Raw genomic sequence first — 20,972 nt, 5'->3', positions numbered from 1 at the left:
CTTTCTGTGCACACCAGCAGTTTCTTTGATAGAGACTTTAAAGCTTGCATGCTAAATAAAACTAAAACTGTGTAATCTGTGACAAATAAATACTCTAAAAAAAGTAAGCTGGGAAGGACTGGCCACCAGGACTCATAACTGAAAAGGTGAGAGCAGGTCAGCAGGTCATGTTACGCCCACTGAAAACGGTCTTTGTATTGATAAGAGCTGAAGTTTCATTAGGACTGAGTGGCACTTATGTGTATTTTTTCTTTTCTCTTTGAGTTCATTTTGTTTCTCTTTGAGTGCAAAGAAGAACTCAAGACAACAGTAAAAAGCAGAGAATAAAAGTTGGATATAAGTATGAAAGGAAGAGTGTAAGACAGGAGGGGGAGCTCAAAGGGACTCCTCAGAGACAGAGAAAAAAAAACGACGAACCCCTCCAGAGGAAAGAGGAGAGTCGCGTTCAGCTGAATCAGCGCGGCTCTCTCTGTGTCAGCAGCTTAAGTCGCTTTGTAAAGACGTCACACACTCAGAGCCCGAGGACATTTCTTTGGCCGTCTCATGGTAATGCCAAATAAAAAAAAGAAGCACACACAGCCTGAGGCTTCACACACACAGTTATTGTGCTGATGCAGTAGTTATGAAATGTTTGTCTTGATTGCTTTTCCTGCTGGAAAACTTTTGTTTTTTTGATCTTTAATGTTTTTTATTTCTGCAATATTTTGTTTGGAGGAATTTGTTTCTCTCTGAGGTCATGTATGTTTAAACTTAGTGGTCATTCAGTGTTCCTGAGATTATTATTTTTTGCTTAGTTTATTTATTTAATTGGATAATTTTAATTTTCCTTTAAGTCATTTGTTTTCTACTTTTTCCTCTTAAGGACTCATTTTGTGTCTGTGATGATGTCCTGTGTCCTTAGAGATTATTTGGGGTTATTTTTTTGTTTGTGATCATTTTGCTCCTTTAAAAATTATTTGCTGTGTTCAGTTACTTACAGATTAGTAAAATCACTCCTTAGTGTTGTCTTTTTTTCATTTTTAATTCCTAACAGTGAAAATTTGACAATAAATAAGTAAAAACAAATACAATAAACAAAAAACATACATTTATATTTCTTTAGCTTTTCTGCTTTAGCTGGACATGTATCTGCTCGTGAGTTCTGTGTGCAAACAAACAAAATTTCAGCTCACACGAGAGCGAAAAAGTAACACGAACAGAAAATCTGCAGTGAGGTAACTGAGTAAAACCGACTGAACACACTAAAGAAGAATTTTCACTCTTTCTCTGTGATGTTTTCTTTCACATGAATCGTTTGAGAACGCACTCGGCCACAGCACACGAGCAGTAGCGTCTGAGTGACAGCAGCTCTGGTGGCAGCTGCTGATCCGTCACCGAGTCGCTGTCGTAACGCTCGACCATCTGGCCTTCAGGCGTCTGTCACCAGACAGCTGTGGAGAGAGCATGTTTGCCCGCTACTGCAGATGAATAAAGTTTTGGTTATTTGAAGGAGAAGTTTCTAAAATCAGAATGCCTCCACAACTTCAAAAAAGTGTTTCTTCTTCTGTGGTTTGTATCATTATATATGTGATCATTTCCGCCCTCCGCTCTTCACGTGGCCTCTGGTTTTTTTTGTGGCTTTCTTCAACTTCGTTTGACCCACGGTGACTTTGCAAGAAGTAGGGGAGGAACTTGCTTTTGATGGAGGGGTGGGGTTTACCTTAGAGGGGGAGTGGTTTACAGTGATCATTGGGTTCTTTGACAAATCACAGAGGGGAACAGCTTGAGGTATTTCCAAGTCAGCGACAGGAAAGGTTTCTGTGAAATCAGACACCTGAAGAGAAACAAAGGTAATATTTATTGTAAACAGGAATTGTTGCATGCATAAAAATAATTCATTACACTAAAGATAGAGGCTTATAGAGACCAGTATTTAAAGGAGAGGGAGTCTTACAGGAACAAAGGCCAAGTTGTCACGGAGACAGGCATCCTGCAGCTCGCTACGCAGTGCTGTCACATGACTGCGGTGGGCAGAGACTTCCTGCTCAAGCCAATCAATCCTGGAGCTGCAGGTGTGGCAGAGCTGAGAGACGGCAGAGAGAAAACTCTGCACAGGAAGAGAAACATGAAGGGATGAACTGAGAGCGGCGAGGGGTGGAGGCTAAAGAGGAGAGAAAGGTGTAGAAGGAAGGAAGGAAGGAAAGAAGGAAGGAAGAAGAAAGGAGGGAAAACATAAGAAAAGAAAGACACTTCCTTCCTCGCTCTGCTACCTGGCACGCTGTCGCCTCAGGAGCTCCCATGATGCTCTCTGCTCCACTCAACTCTAGGTTCTCGTGAGGTAACAGCAAGGGGCGGGGCTTGGCCTTCAGAGAGTGTTGCGATTGGACGAGACTGTCCCTGAACTGAAGAGCACACTGCATTGTTTCAACAACTGTGAGGCCCAGAGTGAGTTTTCAGCAGTCAAAGTGAGGTCACCTCACTGTGTGTGTGTGTTTGTGCGCATGTGTTCACCTGCTTGCAACTCGCCTCTGCAGCCTTCATGCAGCTGACCACACGGTCCCGACGTCTGAGAAACAACAACGTCAACAACCAACAATCTCACAGTAAACAAACTTCTGGGCGGAGGGAAAGAAGGCCCGCTACCTGCTGGCATCGCTCAGCTCTTCCTCAGCTCGCTGCAGCCTCTCCTCCACCTGCTTCTTCCCCTTCTGAATCCCTGATAGGTGCTTACCTAGAATCCTCAGTGAGCGCTCTTTCCGATTCACCTCCTGCCGAGCCTCTGACAGCACCTGGTGAGAGAGAGAGAGACCTAGAGTTACCTGAAAGTAACCATCACTGCACCAGGGCTAAGGTGTCCACCGTGCAGGCTTGCAGGCATCTTTTCCACATTAACTGTGAAGGTAAATTATTGACAACATCACCATTAAACAGCTCACAGTAAACAACTCTAGGTTCTCGTAAGGTAACAGCAAGGAGCGGGGCTTGCTCCTCCTGTTGGATATTAATGTAGAATATTAATGCTAGATCTTTGATTTGTACCTTTATGTATATTTAAAATCCGTGCAGTTTGACATTAAACATGATAGCATCAGAGAGAGCGTCTCACTTTCTAAGTTCCAGTTCACCCAGTTCTTACATTGGTTTTGAAATGTGTTTAAAGCTTTATCTGCCCACCTATTTGTGGAAACAGATGATAAATTGTTTTCCACCAAACTCCACTAACTAAACTTTAACTTTTCTCTGACAGGATGACGGGGCTGCGGTTAGACTTTTCTAGTTTGTGTCTGAACCAAAGGATCAAAACACCAAAGTCACGTAACAGGGCAAACTTGCCTGATCAATCGAGGCAGCAGGAGGCAGTTCTGTGTTCTGTGAGGTAAAATTACTGTTTTTATGAATGGAGTCTGGTGGACAGCAATTTGGGTGACTTCCTGCTTACTGTAGAAAGGGCTGTTTGACAGAAGGCAAAGTGGTGAACATGTTCTCAATAGAGCGTCCATCAAACCCAGGTCGAGTCAGATTCTGTGTGGGCGTGGCCTAATCCCACCTGCTGCAGGTAACACACTTGTTGTTGATGTTCAAAAAGAGCAGAGTGAATATTTGTGTGTGGCGTACCTGTGTGGTCTGTCTCAGTGTGCGCTGTGTTTCAGCTTGCTCGGCAGCATTTTCGTCGACTCGCTGCTGCAGCGTGTGCAGCTGGTTGGACTGCTCCTGGATCAGCATCTGAGCCTCCTGCTCTCTGCTCAGAGCCTGACGGAGCTCCACGCACACACTCTGGAAACGCTCGTCTGGCACCTGAACACACACACACGTACGTCATGAAGGTGTTTAGCATGCAGGTGTGTGTGTGCGTGTTTTGCCTCACCATTCTGCTCGTCTCCTTCCGGAGTCCTTTCCTCAGATTGGCCACCTCCAGCCGCAGGCTCCGCCTCTCCACCTCTGCCGAATGCAGCCGCTGGCTGAAGACCAGGAAATGCTGCTGGAGGACCGACACCAAACTCTGCTGGCGCACAGAGGTCAAAGGTCAGCAGAGGGAGACAGTTTCTCAGATAAAATTGAGTTTCTTTTGTGTTTAGCGACCTTTGTGTCAGACTGCAAAGACGTCAGGCTACTCACACCGAGCCTCATTCGGCTGCTCAGTGTCTCCTTCTTCACGCCACAGGATGATAGGCTGGACTCTGATTGGTCGAGGAGGAGATCAAGGAGGCGGGACAAGCCTGCGCAAGCCACTGAGAGCAAGAGTGGAGGGGACGAATCTCGAGAAACAAAAGAAACAAGATGTTTTTGAGGAGGTCTGTGCGTGTGTGTGTTTGTTTGTTGTGTGTGTGTTTGTTTGTGTGTGTGCATGCGTGTGTGTTTGTGGTTACCAGAGTCTCCCAGAGCCTCCTGCAGGTCAGACATGGAGGTCAGGATGGTGGATGAGAGACGTTTAGATCCAAACAAACGAGCACAAAGACCTTCACGTCCGTCAGTCAGCTTTTTGTCTAAATAAAAAAAAAAAAGAAAAGTTTCTCAGTTTCCTTTTGTTTTTTTAAACACACTCCATCAAACATTTATCATGAATGAAACACTTATTAATGTCTGCCAACGAACTAACTGTGCCAAAACTCTAAGGTTTTATAAATCAGGACATGAAAATCCTTCAATCTTAAAATTTGGGAAATCCCAAACCAACTACAAAACACAACATATCACACTGTGTCATTATTTACTTTTTTAAAAATGGCGTCTAAATCCAGGAGTGACCCGTGAAAAACTAAGTCCACCCTTACTGCTCCCACAGGAATTCAGAGGCTAAGCAGCAGCCACGTGCTGATAATCAAAAGCACTCAATTAAACTCACGATCATGTGTGAGCGCCTCTATGACAGCAGGAGAAAGCCATTGTTAAACAATCTGAACTCCATCTCTACAGTCAGAACAGATTAATCCCACATGGAAAACATTGGAGGCTGCTGCCAAACTTCCTGCTGCTGCTGCAGTGGACCTCCCCGCAAATTCACTTGAAGTTCGGAGTGTAATTTGAGGCTCTACGGTCCTCAGTTAGCACGCTAAATGCTCGAGTTCTTGACGGTACAATTAGAAAACAACAGAACAAGTGTGGCTTGATGGGTATGTCAAGACCCTGCCTCTTCTCTCTTAAATAAGGTAGCATGGTTTAATTGCATCTGAAGAAACCGTAAGACTTCTGGAACGATGTGACCGATGGGCACATGAGAGCAAAGTAGAGATGTTTGTCCATAATGCGCAACACCATGTTTGGAGAAAACTAAACACCTCATACCAACTGTCTGTTTGTTATTTAAGATTCAAATGTGAGGAGATGCATCCGACAGCTAAAGCTTGGCTGAAACCAGGTCATACGACAGGACAACGATCCCACCAAATTAACCAAGTCCAGACTTCAACTTGATTGAAATGCTGTGGAAGGACTTTAAGAGATCTGTGCACAAACCTCAATCATCTGAAGCAATGCTGTGAAGCAGAGTGGAACAAATTTCCTCCACAGAGATGTGAGAGATCGACAGTCATACAGGAAGTGATGACTTCAACTTCTTGCTGCTAAAGATCGTTCCACAAGCGACTGAATCGTGGGCTGAACTGTTTTTCACAGGACCGCAGCTCCACAGCATGTATGTGAGTCTGGTAGCTTGTCATCACACTGACACTCAGATACACAGTATTTACGCTGCTCTCTCAGCTGCTGTAAAACATCAGTGACACACAGCAGTGCAGCACAGTCTGTGTCTGCCTCAGCACCATCTCTAACATCAGTGTGTTACCTTCTGAAGACGGTGTTTCCTTGAGCTGCTACAAACACACTGAAAGTGTTTCCTTTCTTGTTTGTGGAGGTGTGTGTACCTGGTGTGTCTCGAGCCTTCTGTGTCGCCGTATCCGCCCCTCCACAGACGCAGACAGCTGGAGCTCCGCCTCCTCTCTCCAGACGAAGCAACACTGTCGTGTTCCTGGCCAGCGAACACCACCTCCTCACTGCCAGCACAGCGCACACAGTCCTCCTCCACCTCTTCGTTGCCCTCCTCGTCCTCTCTCTCTTCTTCTCTTCCTCCTTCTCTTGGTCTTTCTCTCCTTCCAGAGCATCAACCAGCCTCCTCACCTCCACCTCCAGCTGCTTCCGCTCTGCCAGCTGCCGGCACAGGAATTTCTTCTGCTCAGAAAGCCCACACAGACGGTGGTGAGCGTGCCTCAGCGCTCCACCCAGCAGGGCGCAGGCTAAGAAGAAGGACGAGGACTCCTTGCGGCTTCGAGAGAGGAGGCCTCTGAGCTGGGAGAGGTCAGAGGTCAGCGAGGAACAGCGTTGCTCCAGAGAGGAGGTGCGATCACGGAGAGCGTCGCACTGAGAGCGGCAGAGCTGGAACAAAACGTGGAGGCGTTAGCATCCAACATCAGAAACACGCTGGTTCAGCAAAGAGATGGAAGTGGGCGGAGCTGATGTGTATGCCGCCTCCAACGTAAAAACACACAAACAAACAAAATCTGCCATTTTCAGATCTTAGGTAACTGTGCACGTCTGGTATTAACACGGAGTATTTATTACACGGCGTGCTGCGGGGAAAAGCCTGTTTGAGTCTAAGGTTTATTTTTTTAGCACCTTTTTTGCTTCTCATCCGTAAACTCTCTGCATTCTCTTTTACGTGATTCGGTTTATTTTGAAGCAGACGACGGAGCCACACAATGGTTTTACCGTCGTTGTTGCTAACGACAACGCATAAAAACAGGCGCTTGTCCGTCTGTAGTGTGGTTATATTAAATATAAGAGAAAGAGAGAACTTTAAGAAATTAATATAGCCACTACAGTGACCATCAAAACGATGAAAAAATATTGCCGTAAACAGTTTATTTTGCGACACCACGAAACAAACGATAGCGTAAAATGAAACGATAGACGTTTTTATATCGTCATCCGATATATATCGTTATATCGAACAGCCCTAATGCTGGGTGTCACGGTATTTTTAATGGTGACAGTTGTTTACACGGTTAAACAAAGCTATTTATTTTCTTTTACGTTAAACATGAAATGTGTCAACATGTCTTTCCTTCTCTGCTTTCGCATTTACTGCGTTTTCATGAGAAAAAACGTTTAAAGTGCGACGCTGCTCAGTGACACAAAGGTTGTAATAACTTCGTAACAAATCCCTATTAAGCTTTGCCTTTTTCTGCTCTTCACTCTTTGGTGAACTTTTTCTGCTGTTGTAAATGTTGCTGCAGAGAATTTTATGCTTTCGGAGACAACAAAGTTGGAAGTGAACAGATGATTTTTGTATCTGTCGTCTCGTCTCTTCGGAGAATCTGACCAAAGGGACTGATAACTGAAATCTTTCTGCTTCCATCCTGCTGATTCAGCTCACAGTGCCTCTGTCGCTGCAGGGCGACGTGACTGACGTACACGAGGCGCTGAAACACCCCAGGGATGTATGTGAGTGTTACCTGCAGCTCGCTCTGCAGCCCCCTCACAGTGTGCGTGTGCTGTCTGCTCCACTCCTCCTCCCTCCTCCTCACGCTCTCCTCCAGACGGGACAACACACACTCCTGATTCCGCTGCAGCTCGCGCACACACACACTCTTCTTGTCGCACACGCTCTGCAAGTGGGCGATCTGCAGCGAGAGAGCAAAGAAAAACAGGGTGGGGGAGGGGCAGAAGAGCACTTCAACATTTTAGCCACATGGGAAATATAATGTTCACAGTCTGTCAGCAAACTGTTGCAGATGTGTCACAGCTGGCAGGTACAGGAAGTGAAACCTTGTAGCTCAGTGTCACCTCACCGGTTTGTGAAAATACTCTGAGGGTCTCAGGCCTCTGAATGACGCCACAGTCCTGGACAAGACCCCAATTTATTCATATAGTCAGGAAGCTAATGTTCGGCTCGCTCCTATATTGCTTATCAACATGTTTGCTAGCATTAAACAAGATAAAGCCACTTTTATCAGATGAAGCCCATTTAAACAAACAGAAATTTGACTGGCATTCGAGTAAAGTTCCTTCACCATCAAAATATCAATTGATTCAAATTCAACACTCAGACTGTCTATATTTTGACTAACATGTTATCAAGTAGGGCAAACACATCTAAATGCAAGTTATCTACAGCTGTGACCACACAGGAACTGATTCCCTCTGACATGATAGCCAGAAACCATACACACTACGTCACTACTAGGCAGACCCTGGTCTATTACTAGATTTTAGATTGATTAATCTGGCGCAACTTTTCTTGTATTTACAGCACAGTAATTTTAATCTGTAAATCTGTAAAATGTAAATAAGGACAAAGAAAAAGGACGAACCTTAAACTACATCTTTGTGAAAAATAATTAAAACGTAATAATAAATAATTAAACATTGTTGAAATGTTGTAGAATTGTACTTTCTTTGTTTCATTTGACAGCCAGTTGCTGATTGTATACAGTCACTGATGCAACTGTTAGGCTACTTCAAATTATAACTTGTCATCCTGCCATAGAAGGACAATGACATTCAGCATCTACAGGTGACTCTTGGTGACACAAAGTGGCCCTGAGATGTATTTTCTCAACATCAAGGCAAACCAGTGAAGCAATGGGATTGACAGATACTGGTGATTAACTCATGAAAGCAGAGTGAACACCTTTTAAGGGCAACTAGAGTTTAAATAACCCTGTGGTGACCAGGTTTGGCACTTGCACCTAAACAATTTACCATTTTTCTTAAGATCTGGCTGTGAAAGAAGTTAGTCAAGGCAAACAAAGTTCTCACTAACAACAAATTTTATTGGCTCTGTACCAAAGGAACAATCATCAGAGCTGCAGTGATTAGTCAATCATACTTTTATTCTTGGGGTCTGAAGAGTAGAGCTGAACAGAAAACACCTGAAACGAAACCTGGATTGTTTCTAATGACAAGCAGGGGGCGACTCATCTGGACTTCACTTAATCCTGGTTTCAGATTCTAGTTTCAAGTGTTATTAAATAAAACACATTTATTTTATAAATTGTGTTCATATGAAAGTAAAAAAGGACAATAAAGCAGGGAAATGTTTTTGAGGTGAAGACAGGATGGGTATCAGTGGGTGAATTCAGCTTGGTTTACCTTGTTGTTGGCTTTCTTGAGGTCAGAGGTCAGCTGGTCCACCTGCTCGCTGATGACATCACACAGCTCCTTCCAGGTGAAGTTACCCAGAATGCTCTGAGATTGATGGAGGAGGACACAGCCAGCCAGCAGGCGCTGGTAGAGGCAGTAGAGGAAGGACAGATGGGCCTGACACACAGACAGAGGCTCAGTATGAGGAGGCTGTAATGCATTTAAGCCTCAGCTGTAATGATATAATGACATCATGCTGCTGAGAGAGCGGGCTCAAACTGTGACTCTGCTGCCACACAACACACACAACACAAGTGTTTAACTGACAACGTTTCACTTTTTTCATTTAAATTGAGTCAACAGAAGATAAAAATAGTTTGAAAGTAACGGACAGATTAATGCAGCACCAGAATCATGAAGTGAAGAGGAAGCTGAACATGGAAGAAGAGAAATGAGAAAAAAAAGAGAGACAAATGTTAAAAATCTCGATTCAGCACCGTCGACTCTTTCTTGTAGTGTTCAGTTATCTCCTGGACGTCTGCTGTCCTCTCCTCCCTCTCCTTCTCTAGTTCTCTCTTCCTCTCCTCCCTCTCTCTCTGCAGCTCGGCCTCCTGGCTTTGACTCTGTGTCGACCAATCAGAGCTCTCCTGGCGTAAGCGAGACACCTCCTCCTTCAGTTTCAGCGTCTCCTGCTGAGACTCCTGGAGAAGAAAAGAGAGAGAAAAACAGGTTGAGACATAAAAATGTACCTTCCAACAAACCAGAAAATGTCTTTGCAGATTACACAGAGATCCTGACCTTCCACCAACGTACTGAAGATCTTTAAAAAAAGGTCCTTTGAAAGTAACAGTCCCTGCTTCACAGAGACACACTTGTTTTAGTCCCATCTGTCCAAAAAAGGAAACTTGGTGTTTCCACTCTTATGTCTGCTTATATCACGTCATGTGATTTATATACATGCTGGATTCTGTCTATCAAGGAGCACTTTTATTTATTTTTACCGTTATTTATTATGTAAAAAAGAAAACTCATCCAGTGCTCCTGACTTTTCCAGCACTGGCAGTCCACATTAGTCCTATCGTTGTCTGGGATTCCATTTAGGATAAAGACCTGTACTTACATCAATCTGACTCCTCTGATCTGAGGTCAGCTGCTGAAGAGTCTGGTTCTCGTCCTGCAGCTTCTCTGACACCAGCAGCAGATCCTGGAGCTGCCACAGAAGCAGAGCAGAGGAATAAAATCACAATTCACCAGAAGAAACGCAGAAATAAAAGAGAGGAATCTGTACCTGTCTGTCAGCGTCTAACAGCCTCTGCTGGTATGAGCTGAGCGTGGTCCTCAGCAGCTGCAGGACTTCAGCAGGAAGACTCTGTTTCCCATCATCCTCTGCAGGTTGCGCTGATGGTTCGCTGGTGTGCTGTTGCAGAGTGCCTCTGATCTGTTTCACACAGGTCACAAACGCCTCCTCTGTGTCGCACTGCCTCTGAACGGCCTAAACACAGTTCACAGAAATGAGCAAGAAGAATTCAGATATTCCCTTTGATCGTAGCGCGACATGCACGCAACACACAAACATGAACACACTAAGTTAAAGCGTGTGTGTGTGTGTGTGTAGGTTTTACCTGCTCCAGCAGTGAGTGTGTGTTTGCATGCTGTCGTACTGTCTATATCTCAAGTTTTTCTGAGAGGTCAGAGGTCGTCTTCCTCTCCGTTTCCAAAGCAGCGCTCATGACAGACTTGCACTGCTCGTACTCTAACTGCAACCTGTGCACATGTTAGAAATCCCAATTACAGACAACTAAAGAAAATACATCCAGCCTTTAGTGATGTGATTGGTTGATTAGATCAGATGACAGTTTATATATTTTTTTTAGCCGCATTTTCTGCAGTGACCTCACCGCTCCAGAGCGCGCTCAGTGCTGCTGCTCCTCTCTCTCTCCCGGCTGTAAGCGTTCTCCACCTCTCTGAACTGAGCTCTCAGCAGCTCCAGGCTGCTCTGTGCCTCCTGCTGGCCGGACCGCTCCACCGCCACCGCCGCCTCCAGGTCCCGCACCCGCAGCTGGTGGTTACATGAACAGGGAGAGATATTGATAAGACTTCACTTATTATTAGTGATTCTTTGATTTCCTTTAGTGAATCGTTTTTATTTTAATCTCATAGGACCCTGCGTCCACATATGTGGACATCACATTTTGGGTTATTTAGACCACAATACTCAATTTTGCTCTACAAGGGCCTGATATCCACTACGAGGACATTATACTGCTACTGTTCTATCAAAATTTTAAACGAATATCCTCATATGTGGCTCTCATTTTTCTTAGAAACAAAAATCAGGTAAAAAAAAATCTGGTAATTCTTTGTTTTTACATTCATCGGGTCCCAATCAGCCCAAATATCAAAGAGAAATTAAAAATGCATGCAGTGGAAGAGTTCGGGTCTTAGGAGGTTAAGAACTTTGGCTAGCACAGATAGATCAGATATGGGTCTATAATTAGTTACGACTGCTGGGTCACCTCCTTTGTTGTGGGAGGCTCTGCCACAAAATGCGCTGCCAGCGTCAAAAAGTAAGGATCTATTAAATCAGTCCTGAAGATTTTCTATGATCTAACACTTTAAGAGCATTATGGACTTCCTGCACAGAAAAAGGAACAAAGTTAAATGGCTGACTGATGTACACCATATTGCACTACAAAGGGCCTAACTTTGACTCAAAGTGCTTGCTTTGAAGCCAGGACGTTGTTTTAAACCAAAGCGTTCACCTTGTTTGCATTTATAACAGTTTCACAGGTTCTGAACTCGAGCTGGTCGTTTACTTGGGGCGAGTTGAGATTTTATCTGATCCAAGGCGTTTAAAAAACTATTGATGTGTTTTCTCTGTTAGTGAAAACCTCTCTGCGCTTTAATTGAATATGTTAAAGCTCCGACTCTGCGCGTTTGTTACCTGGACGATCTCAGAGTTGAACTTTGTCTCCAGGTGAGCACCTCGCTCTGCCTCGATGTTCGACTGAAGAGACTTCACCCTCTGCTCCAGCAGCTGGAGAGAGAAGACACACATCTGTTCTTCCTCCCGTTTCCCACCAATGTTAAAAACAGGAACAGGGTCTGGCCTCACCTCCTTCTCCCTGCGGCTCCTCTCCTCTCTCTCCATCAGCTGCTTTAGCTCGTCGGCACGTCGTCTTTTCACCTCGGCCTCCTTCTCTCGCTCCGTCTGCACCTTGGCCAGCCTCGTCTCTGACTCCTCCAGAGCAACCTCCTGATCCTTGCAGACCAGAAGACACAAACCAAACCCCAAGAAACTTGTTTGAGGGTGAAGAAATACTGGATTCAATCTGTTTTTCAGCCTATTATTAGGCTGGTAAATGACATAATGTTTTAATCATGTTTAAGTTGAATTTCTTTGTCACATGAAGACTAAAAACAGAGCTCTTTTCTGTTGTGACTCTAACCTTCAGCAGTTGGTGCAGTCTCTGGTTTTCAGAGCTGAAACTCTGAATCAGTCGATCTCGCTCCTCCACCTCACGCTGCGAAGCGTGCCGTTCTCCTTCGCTGGCCTGCCGCGTGATGTCCAGAGCTTTCTGCAGCTCCTCGACCGCCTGCTGGAGCTGCGCCGCTCGCTCTAACACACAAACACAAACATTGTCAGAGCTGTCGGTGCTCTAAGCCACGACGTTTATAGAGCAAGGGATTGATGCGGTCCTGCTGAGGGTTTCCTGAGTACAGATGAAGAGTTCTTATATTTCTTTGACTTGTCGACATGAAAAACTCTACAAGGACAGAACTTTGTAGCACTTCATTTCACAGATCACGCTACAATCAAAAAGGAAGGACCACTAAAAGTCTGCTCTGTTAAAGTGACATCATGTGTTGCACTAAACTACACTCCCAGCTTTTTTCTAATTGGCCGATTTCGGGAAGCCTGCTCCTGCGGGGGGATCACGCAGCATGAAGCAGAAAGGTGCGTTGGATTCGTGTACCTGTGAGCGCCTGTTTGTCTCTGCTGAGCTCGGAGATTCGCTCGGCATCTCTGCGGCTCAGAGTCAGTTGGTACTGAAGCTCCACCCTCTGAGCCTCGCCGCGCTCCACCGAACACCGGAGCCGGGTCAGCTCTGCCTGCAGCCGACACACCTTAAACACCACAGTAACCACACACAAACACACACACTTACATTATTATTTTTTATTTGTAGCTGATTATTTATCATTTGCTAATTATTAATTTCTGTCCAAAGTTTTGTCTTTTTCTCTTGAACATTTTGGATTTTCGATGCATTATTTGCACTTTTTTGCCAAAACTCTGAACCTTCTTTCTCACTCCTTCATATCTTTTAATCATAATTATGATTTTCATCTTTGGTCACAATTTCAGGTGACTTTATTAAACGATTCACCTCTGTTTAGACTGTTTAGATGACATGAAGGGGGTAATTAGCTCTTGAGAGCCAAACCGTTTTTGTAGCAGGCTGTAAACATGTTGGACATTTTGCTGCTGGAGCCTCAAGTGGACATTAGAGGAACTGCAGGTTATGATTGGCTGTAGCTCACCTCCTGGTTGTGGCTCGCCTTCAGCTGCAGTTTCTCTTTCTCCACATCGTTGACTCTCCACCTGAGCCTCCTGCAGTCCTCGCCCCCATCGTGCCCTTCTGACGCCACCCTCCTCCCTCCCCTCCCCCCATTTCCTCCGCTTCTGTCTTTCCCTCTTCCTCTCTCTTCCCACTCCTCTTCCTCCTCTCCTTTCCTCTCAGCCCTCCTTCTTCGCCGGTCTCCTGCTGCCTGCTTCTGTTTCTGCTGCGGAGCGTCAAAGCTCAAATTTGACCTGAAGAAAGCAAGAAACTATTTCTTTTATTAAATACCCACATAACAGCTTAACTTAATCTCAGAAATGTGATTAAACAGTCATTTAATTCTTCAATCATCCAAAGTTTACATTTTTAAGGCCAACTAGGTCTTAAAATTTGCCTGCACCCACCTTGCCTTGTCCTCCCCGGAGCTCCGGGCTCTGCTGCCCGCGGGTCTCTCTTCGATATCCCGCGGCTCTGCTCTCCTCTCCCCGCTCTCGCTTCGGTCAGGTTGTCTCCTCCTCTTTGCTGTTTCCGTCTGCATATCTGAGTTCAGTGAACCTGGAATTGCATTTAAATGTCTGTTACTGTCACGCCTGAAGTTGTCCGATTTCCTCTTTGTGACCCCGGAGACTCTTTTGGTTGCTCAGACGCTGCTGTTGCCCTGCCAGCAGACGCACACGAAATTACAGCGAGCTCTGTTTACAAACCGTCTAAGTTAATTATTGCCAACAAATAATAAAGCTTATACAAGTTCTACAAAAACAGTTACGACTAGTGATGAACAAACGGACCAGGTGATCAATTCGGCATCAGTAACAGAGCCCCCCAAAAAACGTATTTCAGCAAGATTTCTACTTTATAACTTAAATCTCTACATATATCCTCAAGCGCTATAAATACTTGTCAGGTGTTTCCTGTTCGGATTTTTGTCATTTTACACAAGTCTTTGTTGGCTTAAATGTGTACCGAATTATTTAAAATACTGTCTTCATCCTAACCAAACTGTTGAGTTTTCACTTACCTCTCTGACACTTGCTATCTATCGAGTCAGCGACGAACTCCATTATTTTGTGAATGAAGCTTTGTTCTCGTACGATAAACAGTCCCGAAAAATACTCTTACTTAATAAATAACCAACATTGGAGGGGTTTTTAAGCTTCAAACCCGTGTTTAATCATTATGCGACGCTCAGTGTCATCTTATCTAAGCACACATTTAGAAAGAAAACGTTTAAAACACTGTTATTAACACTTACTGTCGCACTAAAACCCAAGCCGTTTGAATCTGACGCCATCTTTAGCGTCAGTACGTCGCTTCCGGATCAGCGCTGGATTGGCTGGTTAAAGTTTTTTATTTATGTATTTATTTTTATTTGTTTTGAATGCATTTTATTTATCTTATACTCGATTTTAGAGCAGTTTATCAGATTAAATTATATTTCATTGAATTTAGTATTTTTGGTATAATTTCGTTATTTTTAGATGAAGATTAAAGAGTACTCACAGGATTATATATATTAAAGAGTTACAAATATTTCCATCAGAACACACAATATAAGCGAGTAAGCTTTAGCATGTTTATTTTTACCTCTTAAATATATTAATTTGCTGAGTGTTCTTCTGCGTATGTGTAGTTTATTTAACTACAGCTTGGGGGCGGTATGAGGCTGGTTTTCACCTGCATCGCTTCTTTAATTCAACGTAAAAGAAGAAGAAAGGCAAAACAACATGGCAGCTACCACGGAACACGTTGAAGTAGCGTCAGAAAGTTCGGAAACTGAGCAAAAAGAAGCTCCGGAAACCACCCAAGACCCCGAAACGTCTGATGCTGAGCCGGCCGGCTCCGAGCCAGATCCGGACCCTGATGAGGACGAAGACGAGGATGCGGGCGAGCCGCAAGGACCGAGAATCCGAGATACCCCCATGGACCTCCAGCTGGAAGCGATTGCCAACACGGTTGCTCTGCACCCGACCAGGGACGTTTTGGCCTGCGGGGACGTGGACGGGGACGTGTACGCTTTCTCGTACTCGTGCACGGAGGGCGAGAACCGGGAGCTGTGGTCCTCGGGGCACCACCTGAAGTCCTGCCGCCAGCTTCGCTTCACGGCGGACGGAGAGAAGCTGTACAGCGTGTCCCGAGACAAGGCCGTGCACCAACTGGACGTGGAGCGGGGGCAGCTGGTCACACGGATCCGAGGGGCCCACGGGGCGCCAATCAACAGTTTGCTCCTTGTAGACGAGAACATCGTGGCGACCGGAGACGATGGAGGCACCTTAAAGGTCTGAACAGGGTCTCGCTCCGTCTTTACCCCGAATTTGAGTCTGTGTTTTTAGAACACACCCAGCTACCAGAAAGAGATTTAAGAGATCTTTTTGTGCCAGATTCAGTCATTAATACACAACAATTCAAAATTTAAACACTGAGGACTAAAGATGTTGAGTGTTGGAGGGGTCATAATTTGAAGAGGTGCACTGGTTCTAATGTTTAGAAGCAACTAAAGCAAAGCCTCTGTCTCCTCTGTTCTTGAGTCTGCCTCTTGGAACAACCAGAAGCATCAGGTCAGCTGCCCTTAAAGATCTGTTTGCAGCGTGCTTAGTTAAAAGTTGACAAAGTTAAGAGGGTGAGACTGCAGTTGGTGACTTAAAACACACATTTTCAAATTAAATCTAAAACGTACTGGAAGCCAAAACAGGTCAAATATGGTCTCGTTTAGCTGTGCCTGTCAGGGGTCAAGTTGCTGCATCCTGAGCGAGGATTAGATGAGAAAGCAGAGCCTGGAAGGTTCCCTGAACCAGACCTCTTGAAGTAGAGCACATTGCACCTCTGCACCCCCATCAGACTTCACCATTCTCCACTCCTTCAGTTTGCGGCCGCAGTCGTCGCTCTGCTCGCCGTAACATGCCGTGAACCTGTTCTTCACCTTCTGTCGGTTCTGATTGTAGTGACCCCTGAGCTCACAGAGGACCTCTGGAGTAGAAAAGAACGACTACAATTGTAAGCTGCAGTCCAAGCATGCTGGGCGATTGGGCTCCGTGATGCTTTGACTTAGACGTGCAGTCTGTGGAGCAAGTTGTGTGAAGCACATTCAGAGTTCAGAGTGAAAAACCGTGCATAACAACTAGTCCATTCATTATTTACATCCTGTAAGCAAGTGGCAGCCGTTGTTGCCATTTATGCTTATACTGGTGCATCATGTGCTAATTACCATGTAGTGATGTCCGGATGTTTCATATGCAGTGGCAGCCATGATGGAAACAAGGTGTTGTAATGTTTGTTCCCTGCAGGGTTCTCACTCTCTGTTGTAAAAAGTATTCATTCACTCATCCAAAACATTAAATTCAGGTGTTTGATTCACTTCCACTGCCACACTGAGGCATGCAGACTGCTTCCACGAACATTTGTGAAAGAATGGGTCGCTCTCAGGAGCTCAGTGAAATACAGCGTGGTACCGTCATAAGATGCTACTTATTCAACAGGTCCGGTCATAAAGTTTCCTCAACACGAAAAATTCCACAATCAGCTGTTCGTGGTATTATAACAAACTGGAAGTGATTGGGAATGACAGCAACTCAGCCATGAAGTGGTAAAATGACAGAGTGGGGTCAGCGGATGTTGAGGCACATAGTGTGCAGAGGTCGCTGACTTTGTGCAGAGTCAGTTACAGCAGACCTCCAGCCTCATGTGACCTTCATATCAGCTCAACAACAGTGCACAGAGAGCTCCATGGAATGGGTTCAAATCAGCTGCGTCTAAGCCTTACATTAACCAGCTCAATACAAAGCATTGCAGTGATGTTAAGCACACCGCCACTGGACTCTAGAGCACTGGAGATGTGTTCTGCTGTATTGATTGATGCTGTCGCCCTGTTTCTTCTGGTCTTTGGTGGCCACAATGTCCCCTTTCAGTGAGTTCAGTTTTTAAATTCAGGCTTACCTCCCTGTCGTTTGTTTCCTCTCCGAAGGTGTGGGATATGAGGAAGGGGACTGCCATCATGGACCTGAAACACCACGAGGATTACATCAGTGACATCACTGTAGACCAAGCCAAGAGGATCCTGCTCACAGCCAGGTAACAACAACTACTGATCAACTATAGACAAAATCTACTGAACAATTCAAAAATCTCTCTGGATCACTTGGATCTTTTCACATCCAACAACCATGCAAACTTTACATTCACTTAATACTTTATTTTCTGAGAGTCTCTTTTCTGAAGAGCATAAGCTCTGAAAACCTGATAAATACTGGAAATATTTCCAAACAAATCATATTTACACAGCCTCCAAGTGTCACAGTGGTGTAGGTGTAGCTCCGGAGGGAGAAGGTTGGTGGTTCGATTCCTTGATGCTCCAGTCTGCATGCAAAATTAACCTTGTGAAATATACTAAACCCCAAGTTGCAACTTTTCGTCTCTATCCAGCTTTGACAATAAGGTAAGTTTAACAACGTGCATAACTGAATGTAGAAAATAAGAAAACTGCTCCATAGTTTGCTGCTCTAGAAGTTATACCACCGTGGCAGGTCTCGTCTTTACCTCTCAGCTGTGATAGGCCGACGGCGTGAACACCAAAATATGTGAATATGACAACATGGCCTCAAAAGGTCATGGTCAGAGGTCAAGTTTTTCTAAACATCACCTGTCAAATTTAATAACACAGGTGTGCTGCTACGAGGCTGAGGAGCAGCACTGGTGGCTGTCAGCACTTTGTTTTGAACGTACGTTTGACTGAAGGCTCAAGTCTAACTTGGATCTTCTTCTGATGTTTTGATAATCACAGTGTCATTGATGTCGAGTTTTCCCAACTTGGCATCAAGCCGTGTGCTGCTCAGCTGCTACTATAAAGTGAATCAAGATACAGTTCTGTGCAAAGTGCTGAGCCAGCCCTCATTTCTTTATATTTGCCAGAAAAATGGCAAATGTGCAGGCATTTATGAAAATATAGTATAGAAGAGCAAAAGAGTTTGTATGATTCTAACAAGCTTGCAAGTCAATAGTTGCTATGACCACCTTCTAGATATGTTTTTGCTGCATTGGCAGTGTGCTTAAGATCATTATAATGCTGTAAAATAAAGCTCTTTCCCAAATGTGAAGCATCTGATTGCTCAAAACTGCTTTCAAAATGACAAGAAAGCCTGACTCATTGGAAGGAAAATATGAAGACGTGACGGGTGACTCAAGACTTCTGTACAGAGCTATAGCAATTAAATCAAGAGTTGACATCCAACTGAAAACAACATTAATTTAGATCCTGGTACAGTTTTCACGAGAAATAAGTTCCACAAGAGAACTTCCTGCAGAAGTCAGTCATGACAGCAGCTCACCTGATGGAATTGGACGACTCATTTAAAATTCAAAAGGCTTGAAGCCTGAGCCAGTTTGCAGCCCACCATCAGCAATCAAACCCTGACCCAGCAGCAACTCTTTTACTCATCTTAACTTAAGCTTCTTTTTTTTTGTTTTTACATCAGTAAGACACTCAAGATACTCCAAGGAAACCCAAAACCATTACAGACTGTGACGCTTGGGGTGGGCGTTTGCTTGCAGTTTTTTGCAGAGCTTCGATATGTTTTTAGCCTTGGAGTTTTCACCTGGACGTCACGTGCAGCTATAAAAAAAATCACATGAATTTTAAAGTTTCCCAAATTTCAACCCAACTTTATGCACTTAGGTGTTCTTAGTGAAAACATAAAGTTTCAGGGTTTTATTAGATATGATGAAGTTAAGGTACAGAAAAAAAGCCAGAAATGGTGATCCTGAGCTCACCATCTGAGCTCCAATCTGATTTGCTGTGATTTGTCACAGTGGCGATGGCACCATGGGCGTCTTCAACATCAAAAGGCGGCGGTTTGAGCTGCTGTCAGAGTACCAGAGTGGTGATCTGACCTCAGTGGCGCTGATGAAACGGGGCAAGAAGGTGGTTTGCGGCTCCAGCGAGGGGACCATCTACATCTTCAACTGGAACGGCTTTGGAGCCACCAGTGACCGCTTCGCTCTCAAGGCTGAGTCCATAGACCAAATCCTCCCAATCACTGACAGCATCATGTGCACCGCCTCCACAGACGGGTACATCAGGTGAGTTGTGTTAACATTGAAGGTTTAATTCAAAATACAGTGTGATATACAGCTGGAAATATCTGCCAGTTTGAGCAGATTATTAAAGTTCTTCTTGCTTTTGACATTACTATCGATTAAAAGCCCTGTTAGCCGTCTGTTAGCCTTTACTGCAGAATCACTAAAACACAGAGCGTTACTCAGGTAATGTAGCATCTGTGCAACATGTTGGTGACAAGAAAAAATCATCTACCAGCAGGGCGCCAGACTAACTTTTTGCCACGGTTGCACTGGGTGCGCCTATCACAAAAGTTAGGCGCACCCAGATTTTTCAACCACATTGCTCAACACCGCAGTTTTACATGTGCACATTTTTGGGGGGGAAATTAATGTCAATACAGACAATATTGATTTGTAAACGATTAACTAACAATCTTGTGCTTGTGCTTAAAGTGCTTTGGTACTCTTTGGCAATATTGTAGACAATCTTAAACTTAATCATCACATCGGCCTCCTCTGTTTGCTGCTGTCGCTGAAAGGCAGTGGTGAGAGGGGACACTTGGGCAGTGCATTTACCACAACATATAGTGTTCTCTGGATACACTGGGCTTTTTCAGCGTTCAGAGGTTGATGGCTCTGTGTCAGAGCAGTGGCTGTGAATTTCAGACTGATCAGGCCTTAAGTTAACAAAAAAGTTAGCAATAGTTCTTTTCCTATTACAGCTACATCCACTTCTCTCAGGCCTAGGCTGCTCACTAGGGCTGGGTATCATCACTGATTTCTATAATCCATTCAATTCCAATTCACAAGGTCCCGATTAGATTCAATTTAGCCTCAGACAATCAGAAATAATATAATTCTGATCGTTTATCAGTACTGACACATGTGAGACTTCATCAGAGGTGTGAGCATCACAGCAGATGCCTTTGTGTGAAAGTAACTGAGAATAAAGCACAGAAAAACATGAAGGAGATTTTCCTGGTCTGGCTTTTTATAGCAGATAACCTTGAAAATATTCTACAATGTTCTTCAATTTTGCATAATTTTAAAAAGTTTAAATGTCTTCAGTATTGAACTGCAGAAATTAGACTTTCTTGTCCATTTAAGTTAAAAAAAACCCCACAGTGGCCAACAGCGCTGTAAACAACGGTACACTGGTGGGTTAAGGTTACTCACCTCTCTCTCTCCGCCCACCCTGCACTTTCAAATGTACACACCGACTACATGAATATCTGGACCACGACCAATCAGAGAGGTCCCTCCCCTGACTATCTCTGATTGGTTTAGACCACGATAGGGGCA

General features: G+C 44.5%; 2 protein-coding genes across 2 annotated transcripts in view; one reads left to right on the top strand and one right to left on the bottom strand.

Moving 5' to 3' along the window:
* Positions 1-52: 52 nt before the first annotated feature.
* Positions 53-14,683, bottom strand: LOC102304279 (coiled-coil domain-containing protein 171). The gene is made up of 23 exons (XM_042216672.1): positions 14,641-14,683; positions 14,032-14,177; positions 13,035-13,185; positions 12,507-12,676; positions 12,002-12,319; positions 10,956-11,116; positions 10,799-10,821; positions 10,680-10,717; positions 10,346-10,549; positions 10,178-10,267; positions 9,555-9,758; positions 9,067-9,234; positions 7,428-7,595; positions 5,841-6,348; positions 4,347-4,463; positions 4,060-4,235; positions 3,845-3,979; positions 3,595-3,774; positions 2,623-2,768; positions 2,491-2,545; positions 2,250-2,381; positions 1,934-2,086; positions 53-1,813 (listed from the first exon to the last, which is right to left on the bottom strand). Exons 1-23 carry the CDS (start codon positions 14,681-14,683, stop codon positions 1,571-1,573), a joined length of 3,729 nt encoding a protein of 1,242 aa, XP_042072606.1. The 3' UTR covers positions 53-1,570.
* Positions 14,684-15,310: 627 nt separating this feature from the next.
* The window catches only part of wdr55 (WD repeat domain 55), a 14,799-nt gene continuing 9,137 nt past the window's right edge, over positions 15,311-20,972 (top strand). The window contains exons 1-3 of the mRNA XM_042216671.1: positions 15,311-15,898; positions 17,581-17,687; positions 19,422-19,691. Of these exons, the coding sequence (XP_042072605.1) occupies positions 15,347-15,898; positions 17,581-17,687; positions 19,422-19,691 (929 nt within the window). The 5' untranslated portion in view covers positions 15,311-15,346. The remainder of the gene's footprint in view (positions 15,899-17,580; positions 17,688-19,421; positions 19,692-20,972) is intronic.

This window comes from Haplochromis burtoni, unplaced genomic scaffold (assembly GCF_018398535.1).
Source record: "Haplochromis burtoni strain Fernald_Lab_line unplaced genomic scaffold, NCSU_Asbu1 Contig_1186, whole genome shotgun sequence".
Lineage (NCBI taxonomy): Eukaryota > Metazoa > Chordata > Actinopteri > Cichliformes > Cichlidae > Haplochromis > Haplochromis burtoni.
This window is presented reverse-complemented; position numbering and strand designations above follow the sequence as displayed.

What these genes read in the sequence shown, in the direction of transcription:
- LOC102304279 (XM_042216672.1), bottom strand. Translation starts at nt 14,683, where the DNA reads ATGGAGTTCGTCGCTGACTCGATAGATAGCAAGTGTCAGAGAG. An exon ending in GACTGCACCAACTGCTGAAG is followed by an intron (nt 12,320 to 12,506) that starts GTTAGAGTCACA and finishes CTGGTCTGCAAG; the next exon opens with GATCAGGAGGTTGCTCTGGA. An exon ending in TCAACTCTGAGATCGTCCAG is followed by an intron (nt 11,117 to 12,001) that starts GTAACAAACGCG and finishes TGTAACCACCAG; the next exon opens with CTGCGGGTGCGGGACCTGGA.